The sequence below is a fragment of the Vicia villosa genome, unplaced genomic scaffold (assembly GCF_029867415.1).
Source record: "Vicia villosa cultivar HV-30 ecotype Madison, WI unplaced genomic scaffold, Vvil1.0 ctg.006230F_1_1, whole genome shotgun sequence".
Taxonomy (NCBI): Eukaryota; Viridiplantae; Streptophyta; class Magnoliopsida; order Fabales; family Fabaceae; genus Vicia; species Vicia villosa.
Genome location: NW_026706751.1, coordinates 21,420 through 41,118, shown reverse-complemented (window position 1 = coordinate 41,118; position 19,699 = coordinate 21,420). Strand labels below are relative to the sequence as shown.

The window sequence follows — 19,699 nt, the reverse complement described above, 5'->3', positions numbered from 1 at the left end:
GGTACCGCAGGAGTACCGTCTCACTCGGGTCACACAAGACTGGCACAGTGAGGAGGGGTACGTCACATGGTTCTACCGGGTGTCCCATCCTCTGCTGAGACCCGACGTTCCCGGCGCTCCTAGGCCAGCACACGAGGAGATCTTGGAGAACCAGCAGGCCGAGGATGACCACGCCATTGATCTCATGCCGATCTGCCAGCGGATAGAGATGCTTGGGCGGGACGCGTTGGATCGAGGTATCGTTGATCAGGGCGGTCCAGAGGCAGTCGCTGTGATGGAGATGATCGTCACTGATGCGGGCCGTGCAGCGGGGTACAGGCGGCAGAGGAGGGCCCAGGGTGAGAGGGTTAGGCACACCCAGTAGTGGTCGGGTTTATTTATTTTTTGATTACGGATTGTATCTTTCGCACAGTGTTATTATTATTTTCGGTTTGTATATATTACTTGGATTGGATTTATCATATTAGTATTTTCAGTTTATCTGTTGCTTATTTTATTTGGCGTTTGTGTTTAATTAAAATGCGAGACTGTTAAGAAAAAACATAAAAAAAAACACAATTTCTGCATAATTCGGAAGTTCATTTCCGAATTCACCCCCCATGAGGTGTTTTCGGAAGTTCATCTCCGAAGACACCCCCCATGAGGTGTTTTCGGAGATGCACTTCCGAATTGTGGAAATTTTTTTTAAAAAAAAAGCGCTTCGGAAGTTCATTTCCGAAGTGGGGGTATTTTGGGATTTTCGCTGGGGGTGACCCCCATAGGGAGGTGGCTAAAGAAATTTTCTTTTAAAAATTTGATAAGTGTTATTTTTGTGCGGATGTTATTTTACCGACATTTTTGTATGATTTTGATTGCACTGACATTTTTGTGTGAATAATAATGATTTATAACTTATATAAGTGTTTACGGTGATTTCCGGTAAACAACCGCTAGTCTTCCAAACTATAATAAATATGATTTGGTTACTCGCAGGATCGACTAGATTGATCCTAGGACACATAGTCAAGAAGATTGTTATCAACGTTCATTCGAACCATATTCATGATTTGTCTTCTTCAATAAGCGTTGTTCGATTAAAGAACAAATAGTCTTGATAATCACTTTGTTATATATAAATGTGACTTCAACGAAAAGATAAGTAACGTAACATATGAAATTAAAAGGACTATTAAAACGTAAAGAACCTTAAACTGCAGAAACGTTAAAGACTTTGAAAGTAAATAACATGAAAGTAATTCGAAAGTAAATGACATTAAAGTAAAGATACAGAAATGTAAATGGCAAGAAGTACACGAAATGCAGTAATTCTGGAAGATATTTGAAAACAAAAGATAATACACATGTATTAAAGTGGTGGTGTCATACGTACATTTTCTCAGCGAACTCTTTCTCTTAACGCTTGATACTTGAGTAAATATGTGAGTGATTTGTACAAAATGAACACACAGAATCCTAACATTAAGACTCCTATTTATACTAGTTTCGACCTTAACGGTCCTACACTAATCTGCTGCCACGTTTCTCATAAGAACTTCTAGCGACGCCATCTGTTACTTGGACAGTTACGAAACCGTCTTCGAATTTCAAATCTTCCCGCCTGAGTCCGTCTTCGACGCGTGGCAGTGTATTAAAACACTACGAAAACACGCTAAGTAGTAATACTTGAATATATTTATAAATTTTGTCTAAGTCCCCGAAGACACATACTTTTCACTAGCTTTCAGTATTCATTATCTTCATAGCGAACTTAGAAATCTTTATTCTCGAAGCATGACCATCAGTAGCCATTCTTTTATTTTTAAGGGATGGCCATCAGTAACCATCTTTTATTTTTAAGGGATGGCCATCAGTAACCATCTTTCCTTCGATTTTCTACTTCTTCGAAGGACAAATACTACAAAACGAAATCTTCAGCTAACAATAAGTATGTCTCATATGTTATTGTTATGTTTGAGAATTAGAAATTGATGCTCTAGCTCTCGAAGGAACCATAAATGATGAGAAGTTGATAATCATTGATCTTTGTGGCTTCGATCTTCTTTATGGCGGTGTGAGGTGGACATGTATGGTTAGCATCCTAACGCTCAAGTACAATCAGTTCCTGAGTCTGTTTCTTTATTCTCATTCTTAAAGGGTGGTCATTTTCTTCTTCTTCTCTTACAAGAGACATTTTTCTTAATTTCTTCTTCTCAGGAGTAGTTGTGGCAGAAGATACAACATCCTTGTGAGGAGTTCTACCACTTCTTGTTTTGGTAGGCATTAAAATAGTAGAAGTTGCAACTTCTTCTAATTCTTTCTAAATTTCCTTACTAGTTCCAACTTTCTTCTTATGTGGCTTTTGAACCTCCTTCTTTTCTTTAGAAGCAGTCACCTTCCTCTTCTTAGAATTCTTGTACATATCTTCAGGAGCATCTGGAATATCCTTCATTCGTAGAGTGGCACTAATTTCTACTTTGTACATCTTGATATATTCCTTAAGCACCTCAAGATTATCCATCTTGGTGATGATAGGAAAATCATCAATTTAAGCAATCTTATCTTACCTGATTAATAGACTGACTTCAGGCTTCTTGACATCCTTTTTGTTCAAAATTTTCATGTAGCCTAGACTTGCACCAGACAATATATTTCCATAAGTTTCTCCCAAGTCCTGAGTAGCAATATGAGCCATCAAAGATTCAATTAGTTTGTTCTGATGAAAGAGTTCAGAGAGAAATCTTGCATAAGGTGCATTCTTCTTCTGATTCTTTTGAGTCTCCTTGACAGCTTCACACAAATGATGGAAGATATAAACAGTCACATTCACTTTTTCCTTACATGCCAAAAACCAGATGAAAAACTTATGATCCCAAGAGATCTGATCGGTGCTTTCTTCTCTAGGGATCAAGCTCCCAATCAAGATTTTGAACAAAAGCTTGTAAGCACCATACATGTTCTTCACTTTTTCAAAGTCACCAGGTGCTTTGAAAAGAGTAGACTTGATCATTTCAGCTTCCTTGCTTCCATCCTTAGAGTTCAGAGTGAACCTCCCTTCATTTCTTACACCAATAAGTTGAGCAATGTGACTCTAAGTAATGGTTACTTGAACTCCCATTACTGCAGACCTAATCTCAACTTCCTTGAACTCCTTCAAACCCATATTAGCTCTTGACTTTCCTTTGTTAGAAACATCACGAGCAATTAAACCTCTGACCTCTATATTAGCATTAAGTTTTCGACTGACTTTTCTTTTCTTTGCTGATATACTGATTTCAGTTTCAACTACAGCTGTTGCACGAAGGAGGAAGATCAAGGAAGCTTCTGCCCAAAAAGATTCTGGGACATCTAAGAGCAACAAACCAAGTGAAAGTGATTCCATCGTCACTGGCAAGAAGCCCACGGTACATACTTATCTCATATTCTTGATTTTGTACAATCTGTGAGTAGTATCCATCTTACTTATCGTCTATTTGCCAGAGCTCGAAACCCCCAACAGGTTCGAAGCGGAAAGCTTCCTCGACAGCTGCCTCAGATGGCGAAGATAAATCCCCTCCCCAAACTAGACAAGGACACAAGAAGAGACAAAAAGCTGTTACCCCTTCAAGAAAAGGGAAAAGGATAAGTCCCTCTGAAGCTGCTTCTCCTGGCGATAAGGCATCCTCTGAAGAGTCTCCTTTGAAAACTGCTAGTAATGCTTTCGTTGTGGAAAGTCATAATTCAAGTCCAGACAATATCCCAACCAAGGTATTTGGGTTCCACCCCACATATTATTTTGTGATTTTAACCAAATAATTGAACTGACATTTACCTTGTTATTGCAGGATGACGCTGGCACTGCCACTTCAGGTTTCAAGGACCATGGCTTTACCATTAATGTTGACAAACTTTACGGTAATTGTCAAACTTTAACTTTCGTCAACTAAACCCCTCAAAGGCTTATCTTTATGACTAACTTTTGCTTCGTTTAATATAGGTACCTCTCAAAACCAAACTCATGTTCTCTCGCCAGTCTTCGAAGATGTTAGGCCAATTGCTACCATATTGCCTAATGAACCAGTCGAAGAAAGTCACTCCACTGACGAATACCCACCTACTCATCAAGACAAAAATTTGGAAGAAGATCATCCATTCTCAGGCAGCGACAATGTGAACCCCCAAACACATGACAGCGAAGATACTGCGTCGGAGCAAGATGCTATGGAAGAGATTTCTCAACCAGAAAAACAAGATCCTCAAGGGACTTCGACCCTTGATACAAAAACCATTCCTGAGACAACTTCGACGCTTGCCCCTGCGAAGCCTACTCCTTCGGAGCTGGAACAACTTAAGCAAACTGATCCTCTTAGTTTCTTAAAGGCTATCATGAATGCGAATACTTCTTCACCTTCGGAACTTGATGTCTCTCCAGCTGTAACTGTAGCATCTAGTGATAAAGAAGATATCCCTAGCTTCCTCCGACAAATAAAAGAGAGATTCTTTGGGGTCAATCTTGTGGATGTTCTCAACCGGGAACCTATTAAGAGTCACAACTTAAATCAACTTCTAAAGAAGGTAGATTTGCTTCAAGTTTCCACAGAAGTTTCAGAGGTAATTGTTCTGCTAGGTTCTCTACTTGAGCAACTCCAAGCTAACATTCTTCGAAAGCAAAATGTCGAAAAAGAGCTATCTGAGACAATGGCCTCTCATGACTCTTCATGGAATTCTGCTGTGGACGCAACGAAACAAGGTGAGGCCCTCAAGCTTAAACATTCAGAAAATCAGAAGGCCTTTGATGATTATGAGAAGAACATCAACTCCTGGAAACAAGAGATAAAGACACTCGAGGACAAGATAAAAGAAGCTGAACGTTGTCAGGCAGCCATACAAAAATCTAACCAACAAGATTTGCTCGAAGTGGTGCAGTCGGGAATTAAACATTTCGAGACTGCACAGAAATTAGTGCCAGAGATCGAAAGATTGAAGAAACAACGGGCACTAATTGAGCTTCGTATGTCTTCGTGGGAGACTTAATACTTGAAGATCAAAACGGATCTCCCTGAGGATTTTAACTAGATGTTTTCAGTCCTGTTACTTGTTGCACCTTTGTTTTGTAATCGAAACTATTGTAGACCCATAATATTTGTATGCTTGACTCCCATTTATATCTATAATGTTTGCCAGCATTATTTTAGCGAATCTAAACATTTCTGCCAAAATATATCTTTAGATTTTCTACAGTGCTTTTTTTTTTGCAACGTGTAGAACCTGAACCTCTTTCGCAGCATCTTTGCCTCTAGACTTGACGTTTCCACTTCTCTAGCCATAATTATTATTGAACAGTGACGTCACTCTCTTCGAAACGTCAGTTTTAAGACGTGCATGCATCAGTTTCATGATTACTTCTCAACTTCCAAGGGCGGGAAACGGCGGAAGCCATAACTTCTTTCTTTGGAAAACCAACCGCAGTCCAATCACTCATTAACAATTTAAAACCACCCTTCAGTATTCCCAGTCTATATAAAGGGTCTAATATTGCCTTTATTTCTTCATTCATGCGCTTTCTCTCCAAACCAAACACAGAAAAAGAAAACACACAACTTCTTTCTCAAAACACCTTTCTTACCTTGCAATGGCTGAAACTCTCTCCTTTAACAACATCAAAGCCCTCATCAGAGGCGAGTTCAGACTCTCTGAGGATGAACTTGTTCGTCATTTTATCAATATCGAAAACCTCTTTGTCAACCAAGAATTGGACTTCTATTTTGAAGAAGTCTTGGAGGGTGCTATCTACCCTAACATGGTGGCAGAATTCTGGATGAATGCGTCTTTACGCATAGATCCTGAAGGTAGGACCACCATTGATTCTGAAATTCGACACGCTCGTCTCAGCATCACTCCCACCACTATTGCCAACCTAATAAGATGCAATAACTCTGGTGCAACTTTTGATGACAACAGTTTCAGCATGACTACTCATCTCATGTTGAGAACTCTTATGGACAACGATCGCTTCAGTGCCAAAGTCATCAGGATCTGGCACCAGATGCTCGTGGGAAACTTCCAACCTCGGAGGATCGATGAGAACAACATCATGGTTGAAGACTTGGAGTTTATCCTCTGTGGCCTTCGAGGGAGGAAAATTAACATTCCTTTGATGATCTTTAAAGGACTGGTTAAAGCTGTCTCTATCGGTGTCGACCGTCGAGGGAGTGTGACTTGTCTTCCATACGGGAGACTCCTCAGTTACATTTTCCTGAAGAAAGGTGTAGTGAGGCGGATGCGTGATTCTGGAGCCAGGGATATGTTCGAAGCTGAACCCTCGCCTGTGCTGTCCTTGGAAGGTTTAGACCAAAGGATTAACTAGCAAGTTTTTACCTTAGGTTTTTTTTTTATGCCTTTTTTTTTTTTTTTTGTAATCTTGGATCCTGTTCTTTGGATCTTTTTGTAATGCATGTACTTCTATGCTTTAAATGAAAAATATTTTGGTGTCTCCTTAGACTCTTTTCCTTCCATTTAAAATTTATTCTGATCGCAAAGCCATTTTGATCAATGTGGCGTATATGTTTTGGCACATGCCTGACCATTTTGGCTTTTCGTAGTACCCTGCGTATCTACGTTTTTGCAATCTTTACTTCGTACATACTTGGTTTATATCTCTTCAAATATTTCCCGTTTACTATTAAGATCCTACGATCTTCTGCTAATTCTTCAATTTCGTAAGCATTGTTCGAGAATACTTTCAAGATTCGAAAGGGTCCTTCCCAATATGGGGACCATTTACCAAGTGCCTGATTCTTTCGATCTATAGGTAAAATAACTTTCCAAACTAAGTCATTATTAACAAAAGTTTTACCTTTCACCTTTTTATTATATGCTCTGGACACTCTTTCCTTTTGCCTTTTTATCATTTCCAGTGCTCGAAGTCTGTCTTCGTCCAAATCTACTAACTCATTCATCATTAACTCCCAGTATACGTTGGGAGGAATGTCTGCTTGTCTTTGTATTCTTACCGATTGCAAACATATCTCAATTGGGAGTACTGCATCATGTCCAAATGTCAACTAGAAAGGAGTTGTATTTGTAGCTTCTTTTGGAGATGTCCGACAAGCCCAGAGTGCTTGATCTAAAGTCTTATGCCAGCTCTTAGGTTTCTTTCCCACATGTTTCTTAATAAGGCCAATTATTATTTTGTTTGCTGCTTCAACCTGTCCATTTGCTTGAGCGTAGTAAGGTGTAGAAGTAAATAACTTGAAACCTATTTCTCTGGCAAAGTCTTGCATTTTTCGTCCAGTGAAGACTGATCCCTGATCAGTTGTTATACTTTCTGAGATTCCAAACCTATATATAATGTGTTTCTGAATAAACTCAATCACAGCCTCTTGATCCACATTTGCCAGTGGTATTGCTTCGACCCATTTTGTGAAATAGTCTATTCCTACCAAAATGTACCTTTGACCTTTAGATGACTTGGGGTGAATTTCTCCAATCAAATCTAATGCCCATCCTCTGAAAGGCCACGGTTTTACTATCGTACTTAATTCGTTTGCTGGAGCGTGTTGGATACCTGCATGTTCTTGGCACTCTTGGCACCCTTTCGCAAACTCTATGCAATCCTTTAACATCGAAGGCCAATACATCCCATAACGAAACAAGAGCCATTTCATTTTGTGCCCTGCTTGATGTGCACCACATGCCCCACTATGTACGTTCGACAGAGCCAAATATGCTTCTGCTTCACCCAAGCATTTCAACAATACCCCTTCAGGAGTTTTCTTGAACAATTCATTTCCCATCAGAAAATATGACAATGCTCTATACTTGATTTTCCTGTCTGTATCCGTCGAAGGGTTTTTTAGGTAGTTAATAATTGGACTCCTCCAATCTGTGTCTGCCAACGAGTCTATATTTAGTACTTCGAATTGTTCTTTGTTGGCATAACCCAATTGTGAGTTCTCTAGATCACTTGGCGAAAGTTTAGTAAACATTGCTCTTCCTCTTTACTTCAATCAATTCTTCCAACTTTTCTTTTGATACTTTATATCCTGAAGCTAATTGTGCCAAGTCGTTTGCTTCCTGGTTATTCACCCTTGATACGTGTTTTAATTCCACATATTCGAATTTCTTGAGTAGCCTATTTGCGATGACAAAATACATGATCAAATTCTCTTTGATACACTTGTACTCCTTTGTCAATTGTTTGATGACCAATTCGGAGTCTCCTTTAATTTCGACTCTGGTTGCCCCCAATTCTAACAAAGCCTCAAGTCCAGCAATTAATGCTTCGTATTCAGCTTCATTGTTGGAGCATAATGGACCTTCGATTTTAAACTTGAGCTTTGTTGGAATTCCATCAGGAGAAATTATCAACATTCCAACCCCAGTACCCTCTCTATGCATTGAACCATCGAAGTATAACTTCCAAGGTTTTAAGTCCACATAATGCTGATGATTCTCAACCACCGCATGGTCGACAATGAAGTCTGACACAATCTGACCTTTCATTGCCTTGAGAGGCTGAAATATTAATGAATATTCAGTAAGGGCCAAAGCCCACTTGCCAATTCGACTATGTAGTATTGGCTTAGATAACATATGTTTAATAACATCACAATGAGATGAAACGTAAACATCAACTGGCTTTATATAATACTTAAGTTTGATACAAGAGAAATACAAACAAAGGCAGAGTTTTTCTATATCAGTATATCTAGTCTCTGCATCATTGAGTACTCTACTTAAGTAATAAATGGCTCTTTCGATGCCATTCTCATCTTCCTGGGCCAGCATGCTGCCTATTGTTTTATCTGACGCTGAAATGTATAGGCGCATGTGCTTCTTCCCATTTGGGGGAGACAGAATTGGTGGACAAGTCAAGTATTGCTTTATCTGATCGAAAGTTTCTTGATGTTCAGCACGCCATTCGAATTTTCCTTGCTTAAGCCGTAGTAGAGGTGAGAAAGCTTGCGTGCGTCCACTCAAGTTAGAGATAAATCTCCTTAAGAAATTTATCTTACCCAATAGTGATTGTAGTTCTTTCTTCGTGGATGGGGACTTGGTTTCCCTAATGGCTTTCGTCTTGTTCTGGTTAATTTCTATCCCTTTTTTGTGGACTACGAACCCCAAGAAATCACCTGCCTGCACAAAGAAAGCACATTTAAGGGGGGTTCATCTTCAAGCCATATTTCCTCATTCTTTCGAATGATTGGCTCAGATGATCGAGATGACTCACACCCGAGGTAGATTTTACCACAATGTCATCTATATACACTTGCATGAATGTTTCTATAAAGTCATGAAATATAGAATTCATTGCTCTTTGATAAGTTGCCCCAGCGTTTTTCAGACCAAAAGGCATCACAACCCATTCGTAAGTGCCTATTGCCCCTGGGCAACGAAATGCTGTCTTGGATACATCATCTTCTGCTATAAAAATTTGATTGTATCCCGAATATCCATCCAACATGCTCAAATACTCAAAACCTGCGGCTGAGTCTACTAGCATTTCTGCTACAGGCATGGGATACTCGTCTTTAGGAGTAGCTGCATTAAGGTCACGAAAGTCTATGCATACTCTTAATGAGCCATTCTTTTTAATTACAGGTACTATATTAGCAATCCACTCAACATACCTTGTAGTTTGGATAAATTTGCAACGTAAGAGTATTTCGACCTCTGCTTTAATCTTCGAGTGAATCTCTGGCGCGAATCTTCTGGGAGTTTGCTTTATGGTCTTCTTCCCTTCTTTTATTGGTAATTTTAGTTCGACTAAATCCCTTCCTAGACCAGGCATCTCATCATAGTCCCAAGCAAAACAATCTCTGTTTTCTTTCATCATTTTGATGACCGTTGCTTTCAATTCTGGTTCTAGTTTCGCGCTGATATATGTTATCCTTTTTTGATCATTGTCTCCAAGATTTACTTCTTCAAGTGGATCTTGGGCCAACATCTTTATGTTCGACGCCATTGGGTCTTTTTCGAATCCCAAAGGTTCCTCGTCGTATATTGCATCCAACCTTTGGTTTGGTTCTTCTCTTATGATCTCTTCGTCTGGAGCCGTGTGTTCAGGGAGTTCGAAACTCGTACGTATCTCCAATTCTGTTATTCCTTCTTTGGTTAGAACTGCATCTATCTTTGTATTTGATAGTTCGGCTTCGAGAGCCGCCTTCCTTTTGTTCTCGGCCACATAGGCCGAAATCTTTTCGAAGAACGAAGACTCAGACATGATTAATGTCATCGTCCCAGCCTGTTGGCCGTACTGTCGGATAATTCTCCAATGGTGCTGTATCTGGTGGACCATCCATGATCTCTCTATCCCATTGGAATCCATTTGGGTGTAAAGTTAAATAGTACAATGCATTTTTATTTGGGGTATACATCTCTTCTGCAGCATGACAAGGGCCTATGTTTGCCAGGTTCCTATCGAAGTTGGTTTTGTTCACCTGGTTGACTTCAGCCATGTAGTAACTCTGATCACCTTCGATATTCTCCACTATACCATCTTCTCTCCAAATTTTCACCCTCTGATGCATTGTTGAGGGCACAGCTGCTACCCCATGAATCCATTCTCTACCAAGCAAAAGGTTGTAGTTTGCTTTTGCTGGTATAACCATGAACATGGTTGGCCTGGTAACTGAGCCTACTGTCAAATTGACCTGAACGACTCCCAGTGTTTGTCCTATTTTGCCTTCGTAGTTAGATAAAACTATGTTATGTGGCCTTATATCCGTATCGAACATACCAATTCTTTTTAGCATGTATTGAGGCATTAGGTTCACTGCTGCTCCCCCATCAACTAGGACTTTATTAATGCCAACGTTCTCAATCTTAGCCCTGATATAGAGTGGCTTCAAATGATTTCGCATACCCTCATCAGGCCTTTCGAAGAAAGCATTCTGTTCTTCTACTGCACCATTATTCAGCACATAGTAACACACAGGTCTGTGTTTTGTCATTTCTTCGATATCAGCCTCTTCACAGTCTTCCACTTCAGTTTCCTGATTAAACTCGTGAGGGAGTACGGAAACAACATTGCAATTCAAGTTTATAGATTACACTCCATCAGAATCAAAATCATTTGTCATTCTATCCTCTTCTTTCCAGGAATTTGAACGCATCTTTTCTTCTTCATCCAAGAGTTTTTCAGCTTCGAATAATCTGCGTTCCACCGGAAGTTTGTTTGACTTTGCCCCTGGTATGGGACTTGGTTGCTACTAGATTCTCCAGCTTCTCTTGGCCTGTATTCCTTCTGAGCCTTTTTTATTCTCTGATGCCTTCTCCACTGGGACCGAGACATAGGATTCTTTCCTTTATAATTCTCCAATCGATACGCCTCTCGATTTGGTCTTTGAAATTGTTTCATATATGCCATTGCAGTTCTACCACCTTGGTCCCAACTTCGCCATTTCTTGGTTCTTGCATCAGCTTGCACCCACCTATCCCTTGGCGCATCTGCAGGGATTTTGAAAGTTACCCTTCGAGCTCTGGGGTGTGGGCTATCAGGCCTCTTTGTTGGAGTCCATATGTCGAAACCGTACAGGTTAGGACGCAACCCCTGAGTTTCTCGACTCATGTAGCAGTACACACGTTCGAATGATCGTGCTAGCATTTCATCATAGACTGCCCCACATCTTGGGCACAGAGCAACTTCAGTGTTTTCTTTGTGGCATCTGACCAAAAATCCTACCAAGCTTTCCTCCATCTTTGGGTACAGTTGTAGTAGGGGATTTGGCTCTCTTCCTGGGTGTTCCCATCTTTCGCGTCGAACCCTTTCGAAGTTGGCTTCGACCCTTCGATTCAGCATGATCGAACATCTTGGACACATCCATTGCTTACCACCATTTCTCTTGTGGCAATTCCAGAGATATTCTTTGAGGCTTTCGGTTCTTGGGGGAACTTCGATGCCCCCATTTTGCCTCGTCAGCCATGTCTCTAGTTCGCCAAATTCAGACACTGGTCGTCTGGCGCTGACCATGTTAACCGCTGCTGGAGGAACTTCAGAGATCTGGATTTTCTGGAGTTTCATCCTGAGGTCTTCAGTGGCCTCACTGTTTTCTTCCTTCGATGCTTCAGTTATTTCTGTCTTGGAAGATTTTTCAACAACAGTGTTGGAGACTATGTCACCTTTTAGGCTTTCAGTAGCCTGCTTTCCATTGAACATTGCTTTAGTTTCCACAACTTCAACTTGAGATGCCTCCACCATGTTGATATCTTCTACCTCACAGAGGCTAGCGTCAGCAATGTTCAGGGGATTGGTATCGACCCTCATATGACTCTTGGTCTTGTCAGCAAACTTCAACCTTCCATCATTGAGAGCATTTTGAATTAGATCCCTGAAAAGAAAACATTGAGAAGTTTTATGGCCTAAAAACCCATGATATTTACAAAAACCTCTTTTCTTCCGTTGTTCCAACGGAGGAATTTTTGAATTTGGAGGTAGTATCATTTGGCCATCCTTTACCAATAAATCAAATATTTCATCACACTTGGTAATGTCGAATGTATAAGTTTTCTTAGGGAACCTATCATTCTTATCGTTTTCTACTGGGTTTTTTCCATTTGCAGGATTTAGCAATTTGCAAGCGTAAGGTGGCGCTTCTTTCAATTCAACCAAGTCTATTTCGACTTCTTCAGGGCTATATGAGTCATTGAAAGACTCATCATCAGCGTCCTCGGCTTCGACGTACGCTACTCTTTCTTTCTTATAACTTTTATTCGCCCTAACTTTTTCTGCCTTCAGGCGTTCGACTTGTCGAACCCTGTCTGCTAATTGGGCCATGTCCCTAAGGTATTGGGTATCTAGTTTCTTTCTTATTGAATAATCTAGACCACCTGCAGCCATTTCGACAAGTTCATGCTCTGGGACTGTTGTAAAACACCTTGATTTCAACAGACGGAACCTATTCAAATAATCATCAATTGTTTCTGTGAATTTTCTTTTAACACTGGCCAATTCTTTCAAACTTATCTTAGTTTGACCCATGTAGAATTGCTCATGGAAAAGCCTTTCCAAGTATGCCCATGCATCTATCGAATTTGGTGGCAAAGTAGTAAACCAAATGAAGGCATTCTTTGTCAGCGAACTAGGGAAATATTTGATCCTTAAATCCTCGTTTCCCGCTAAGTCTCCTGCTTCTGTCAAATATCTAGCAATATGTTCCACCGTTGACTCATTAGTTTCGCCTGAAAATTTTGTAAATTTGGGTACCTTAGTGCCCCTAGGCAATTCTGTCTGCATGATATAATCTGATATAGGGGATGTATAATTTGGACGTCTAAGTCCAGTACTAAGGCCATTATTGGCCATAACCCTTTCTATCATGGCAGTTAAGTTATTTTCTGTAGCCAGATTTTCTCTTCTGACTCTTTGAACAACCTCATCTGGGTGTTCGTTCCTACCCACAATCCTTAATCTGGGTCGCTCCTCCTCCGTTTCCTGTCAAACGGGGACGGCTCTTTGATTTGAAGCTTCTAAGTTAATTACTGGAGTTCCTTCGAACATCTCTGTTCTTCGTGAGGGGCCTACATCCCTAGTGGCTGTCCTAGATGACGGAACTATATCTTGTACACGTTCCAAAATGGGCCTCTCCTCTTGATTCGAAGGCTGTTTGTCTTTCCTTTTAGGTGGTGTTACTCCCATGAATTCTGCCATTCGATTCATCTGAGATGATATCTTTTGGAAAGTCTCCATGTTTTCTCTATTTGTAGTAGTAACATTTGCCATTAGTGGGCTTAAAACTGAAGTCAATTCTCTGGCCAAAACCCCCACCATATCATGGTTGCTTGCATCCATTTCTTGTCGAAATGCTGCTTGGTTATTTGTGGTAAAGTGGGGCACCTGGGTAGAAAAACTAGTGTTATGTGCACTTCGACCCACTGAACTAACATTCGGTGAAAATGTCGCATTGTTAGTTGGGGCATATATAGGTCCTGCCCCTCGTACGCCTGTTCCATATGGGTATGGCATTCCATATGAACTATTTGGTCTCCATTCGAAAGCAGAATTTGTGCCTTGACCAGACAAATTATTTGCAGCATTTGTCGAGGCAAACAATACGTCCTCTGCGCTTGTGGATGAGGGTGCGGTTGTCGACACTGAAACTGGAATAGTCCCTGAAGGCCCTGTATTATTTTCAGGCAAAGCCTGGGAATTATCTGCAGGTCTCGATCCATTTGGACCCGTTGCATCTCGTGTTCCTTGAGTAGAAGTCGAATTTGCCGCTCCTGATCCTGAACCTTGTGGGGGATCTCGATCACCCCCTGCACTGGCCGTAACGACCATTTTCTTGTTGTACCTTCGTTTGGGAATCGGTTGTGCACTGTTCTTTAATTTACCGTTCCTAAGGTTCATACAAGATCTTGATATTGTCTAGACAAAAATAAAGCAATTGATTAAAACAATCTGCTTGACACTGTCCCACTGGGCGTGCCAATTTGTTTACGGTGATTTCCGGTAAACAACCGCTAGTCTTCCAAACTATAATAAATATGATTTGGTTACTCGCAGGATCGACTAGATTGATCCTAGGACACATAGTCAAGAAGATTGTTATCAACGTTCATTCGAAGCATATTCATGATTTGTCTTCTTCAATAAGCGTTGTTCGATTAAAGAACAAATAGTCTTGATAATCACTTTGTTATATATAAATGTGACTTCAACGAAAAGATAAGTAACGTAACATATGAAATTAAAAGGACTATTAAAACGTAAAGAACCTTAAACTGCAGAAACGTTAAAGACTTTGAAAGTAAATAACATGAAAGTAATTCGAAAGTAAATGACATTAAAGTAAAGATACAGAAATGTAAATGGCAAGAAGTAAACGAAATGCAGTAATTCTGGAAGATATTTGAAAACAAAAGATAATACACATGTATTAAAGTGGTGGTGTCATACGTACATTTTCTCAGCGAACTCTTTCTCTTAACGCTTGATACTTGAGTAAATATGTGAGTGATTTGTACAAAATGAACACACAGAATCCTAACATTAAGACTCCTATTTATACTAGTTTCGACCTTAACGGTCCTACACTAATCTGCTGCCACGTTTCTCATAAGAACTTCTAGCGACGCCATCTGTTACTTGGACAGTTACGAAACCGTCTTCGAATTTCAAATCTTCCCGCCTGAGTCCGTCTTCGACGCGTGGCAGTGTATTAAAACACTACGAAAACACGCTAAGTAGTAATACTTGAATATATTTATAAATTTTGTCTAAGTCCTCGAAGACACATACTTTTCACTAGCTTTCAGTATTCATTATCTTCATAGCGAACTTAGAAATCTTTATTCTCGAAGCATGACCATCAGTAGCCATTCTTTTATTTTTAAGGGATGGCCATCAGTAACCATCTTTTATTTTTAAGGGATGGCCATCAGTAACCATCTTTCCTTCGATTTTCTACTTCTTCGAAGGACAAATACTACAAAACGAAATCTTCGGCTAACAATAAGTATGTCTCATATGTTATTGTTATGTTTGAGAATTAGAAATTGATGCTCTAGCTCTCGAAGGAACCATAAATGATGAGAAGTTGATAATCATTGATCTTTGTGGCTTCGATCTTCTTTATGGCGGTGTGAGGTGGACATGTATGGTTAGCATCCTAACGCTCAAGTACAATCAGTTCCTGAGTCTGTTTCTTTATTCTCATTCTTAAAGGGTGGTCATTTTCTTCTTCTTCTCTTACAAGAGACATTTTTCTTAATTTCTTCTTCTCAGGAGTAGTTGTGGCAGAAGATACAACATCCTTGTGAGGAGTTCTACCACTTCTTGTTTTGGTAGGCATTAAAATAGTAGAAGTTGCAACTTCTTCTAATTCTTTCTAAATTTCCTTACTAGTTCCAACTTTCTTCTTATGTGGCTTTTGAACCTCCTTCTTTTCTTTAGAAGCAGTCACCTTCCTCTTCTTAGAATTCTTGTACATATCTTCAGGAGCATCTGGAATATCCTTCATTCGTAGAGTGGCACTAATTTCTGCTTTGTACATCTTGATATATTCCTTAAGCACCTCAAGATTATCCATCTTGGTGATGATAGGAAAATCATCAATTTAAGCAATCTTATCTTACCTGATTAATAGACTGACTTCAGGCTTCTTGACATCCTTTTTGTTCAAAATTTTCATGTAGCCTAGACTTGCACCAGACAATATATTTCCATAAGTTTCTCCCAAGTCCTGAGTAGCAATATGAGCCATCAAAGATTCAATTAGTTTGTTCTGATGAAAGAGTTCAGAGAGAAATCTTGCATAAGGTGCATTCTTCTTCTGATTCTTTTGAGTCTCCTTGACAGCTTCACACAAATGATGGAAGATATAAACAGTCACATTCACTTTTTCCTTACATGCCAAAAACCAGATGAAAAACTTATGATCCCAAGAGATCTGATCGGTGCTTTCTTCTCTAGGGATCAAGCTCCCAATCAAGATTTTGAACAAAAGCTTGTAAGCACCATACATGTTCTTCACTTTTTCAAAGTCACCAGGTGCTTTGAAAAGAGTAGACTTGATCATTTCAGCTTCCTTGCTTCCATCCTTAGAGTTCAGAGTGAACCTCCCTTCATTTCTTACACCAATAAGTTGAGCAATGTGACTCTAAGTAATGGTTACTTGAACTCCCATTACTGCAGACCTAATCTCAACTTCCTTGAACTCCTTCAAACCCATATTAGCTCTTGACTTTCCTTTGTTAGAAACATCACGAGCAATTAAACCTCTGACCTCTATATTAGCATTAAGTTTATCAAACACCTCATCCCTAACCCACAAATTCTTAACCAAGTAAGAATAAGTAGGACCACTCTAGATGTCAAAAAAGTTCATCCGCCCTTGAAACACAAAGAACTCTCTCAAAGGAAACCCATTGACTTCAAATTAATCAAAATCCATGATCAGCTCCACAATCAGCCTGAGTTCATCTTCTGTGATTTCCATAGTTTTGGGTTTGATATGATAACCTTTTCCATATTCAATATCTATAGCTGCTTGTTGAGATGATGATGCCATTAATGAAATTTTAGGGTTTCTAAAAAGGGTATTTAAAAAAGAAGGTTGTTTTTCGGAGAGGCTTTAGAAGGAAAGTGTGATATGTGAAGTGAGATAAGTGTGTGGACATTGATTGAAAGAATGTTTTGAGCGAAAAATAATTTTTTGATTCAAACAAAACTTAATGACTAAGGAGGCGGGAAGCACAATAATCAAGACACCTCATCATTATCTGAAAGTTTTTACCCAACAGTCAAAAACCACGTGTCAGGAGACGTTTCAGATTTGTGACATATGGTAGGTGGCAGACAAAGTAATTGAACAGTTTTCCCACTTATGTTCTAAGAGATTTGTTGATTTCCTTCATAGGTAACACAGATAAAGCAATTAAACAATTTTTCCACTTATGTACTAAGAAATTTGTTGATTTCCTTCATAGGTAACACGGAGATTTGAAAATGGTTTGAGTAATAGATTTGTCAATGATTTTGATGTACTTAGCGTGAGCTAAAACATCTACCATAATTCCTTTAACTACATGATATTTTCTATATATCTTTTTTTTAGTAGATGTGAGACTCTTTTTGTCAGTCACCATACCCACTCTATTTACTTCAATGTCAATGCCATCTTCAAAAATATCTCATAATTCGTCATTAAGACTTATGACGTAAGTGTACATCTTGTTCTTCCACCATTCAAACTGAGTAGAATCTCCACTGAAGGTTGGAGGTATACCAATATAGTTATTCTTCTCAGAAGCACTTTAATCATGGTTTACATTAGAATAACCAGAGTTCACATCTGATTCAGATTCAACACTACACATGTTTTTCTCAGGATCTTTTATGTACCATTGTTAAGTGTTAAACGATAGACCATGCTCTGATACCAACTGAAGGTAAGAAAAACACAAGAATGGTGGGTTGAATTGTGTTAATTTTCTTCTTCTTTTACTCTTTAAAAGCTCTTATCAGATTTTGAACATAATATTAGAATCTGAGTTAGAGCCTGATGGTCGCAGTGGATAAAAGGTTCCGAGGTAAAAAAGAAGAACACAAACTAAATATCCAAGAGATTTTCATTATGGATTTTCAAGAGATTTTCAAGAGACTTTCCAAGAGATTTTCACTATGGATTTTCAAGAGATTTTCAAGAGTAGTCCAATCCCCTTGCATTTCCAAGAGATTTTCGCTATGATCAAATCTAATTACAAATACTTAAGCACACAAGCAAGAGACTTCCAAATATTCAAACACAAAAGAGACTTCAATGCTTAAGCACATAAGCAAGAGATTTTATATGCTTAAGCAATAAGAAAAAGACTTCTAACAACCTATCTTACAAATTAAGATATTACACTTGATATACAACAAGAGGTGTAAACAAAATACAACATAGAAAGACTCTAAGATTCGAGAACTTTTGAAAATATACAATTGATAAGAAGTTCTAAGTTTAAGCTTGTACAATAGTTATGATAGAGTAACAACTCTTTGTTTGTCAAGACGCAATGTTGTGTATCTTCTTCAAGTTTCCAGCTCTTTTTATAGAGGAACAGAAAAGAGACATTGGAGAAAACTTCATGCACAAGGAGTCTTTGAAAGAAGAATCACCAGAGACGTTGGAAAGCTTTCTGGTATGGTTAATGTCGTTGAGAGGCCATTTGAACATCCTTTGCTATAAGAGGAATTATCAATTGCAATCCTTCTGGCTTCTGCATTTTTTTGTTAAGTCTTCACGTGATTAGAAGAGGACAATTAGAAGAAGACAAAATGTCTTCAAAGTCTGATAGTGACCTATTAGAGTTTATTGATCTTGAGTTTTGACTTGCTTCAGGTTCTGAGTCTTCAGAAGATGAATTTTAGCTCTGATCATTCAGACTCTAAGTTTTTAGAGGTTGACTTAATCTTCAGAAGTTGACTTCCTCAGAGTCTGGATCTTCAGAGATTCTACTCCTTGAAAGGTTGACTTTCTTCAGAGTTTGTTCTTTAGAAGTTGACTTCTCAAGAAGTTGATTCTTCAGAGTCTGATCTTCAAAATCTACATCTTAAGGATTCTCTTTGAATGTTCAATGCATTATCAGAACTGACTTGGGATCAGAATTTTGATTTATATTCCTGCACACTTGAATAACCATTAATATATCCAATTATTCTTTAAATACTTTATTATCATCAAAACCCAGAAATATGGTAGAAATTAACTTTGTTCCAACAAACATAATCATAATCTATATTTACCAATTTAGATATTTAATTTGATATCAATATTTAACCTATTAGTATCAATGTAGTCACTGAAAATTTGGAAAGACTAATATAAATAAAATTTGACATAAATAGAGATTTATATAAGAGTGTTTTACCAAGTCAAAATGACAACTTAGTATTGTAGAGATTGCTTAATAGCAGTCTATAAAATCTAAAATAGGTTATATAAAAGAATACCGTTGAAAATGGTCTTATAATAATAGTGATATGAAACTTTTTTTTTTTTTTTGATAACAATAGTGACATGACACTTTATTATGAACCAAACATTAATGATGAAAGCGTACATAATTTAAACAACTTCTATGGTTTTTATGTTATCCTTCTTGTCACGTGTTGAGACTTGAGGATAATAAAGTCAATATAGTTAACTTGAATGTTCATAATATAAAGGGCAGAAGAATCATTCTCATAGGAAATCAATTCTACGTGTAACGTGTTTCTGTCACAGGAACTGTTAAACATAATATAAGCATCATT

At 38.7% G+C, this 19,699-nt stretch overlaps 1 protein-coding gene across 1 annotated transcript in view; it reads right to left on the bottom strand.

Moving 5' to 3' along the window:
* Window positions 1-1,317: 1,317 nt before the first annotated feature.
* LOC131642961 (uncharacterized) overlaps window positions 1,318-19,699 on the bottom strand; it is a 28,135-nt gene continuing 9,753 nt past the window's right edge. The window contains exon 2 of the mRNA XM_058913116.1: window positions 1,318-19,066. Coding sequence (XP_058769099.1) covers window positions 11,036-13,276 — 2,241 coding nt within the window. The 5' untranslated portion in view covers window positions 13,277-19,066 and the 3' untranslated portion in view covers window positions 1,318-11,035. The remainder of the gene's footprint in view (window positions 19,067-19,699) is intronic.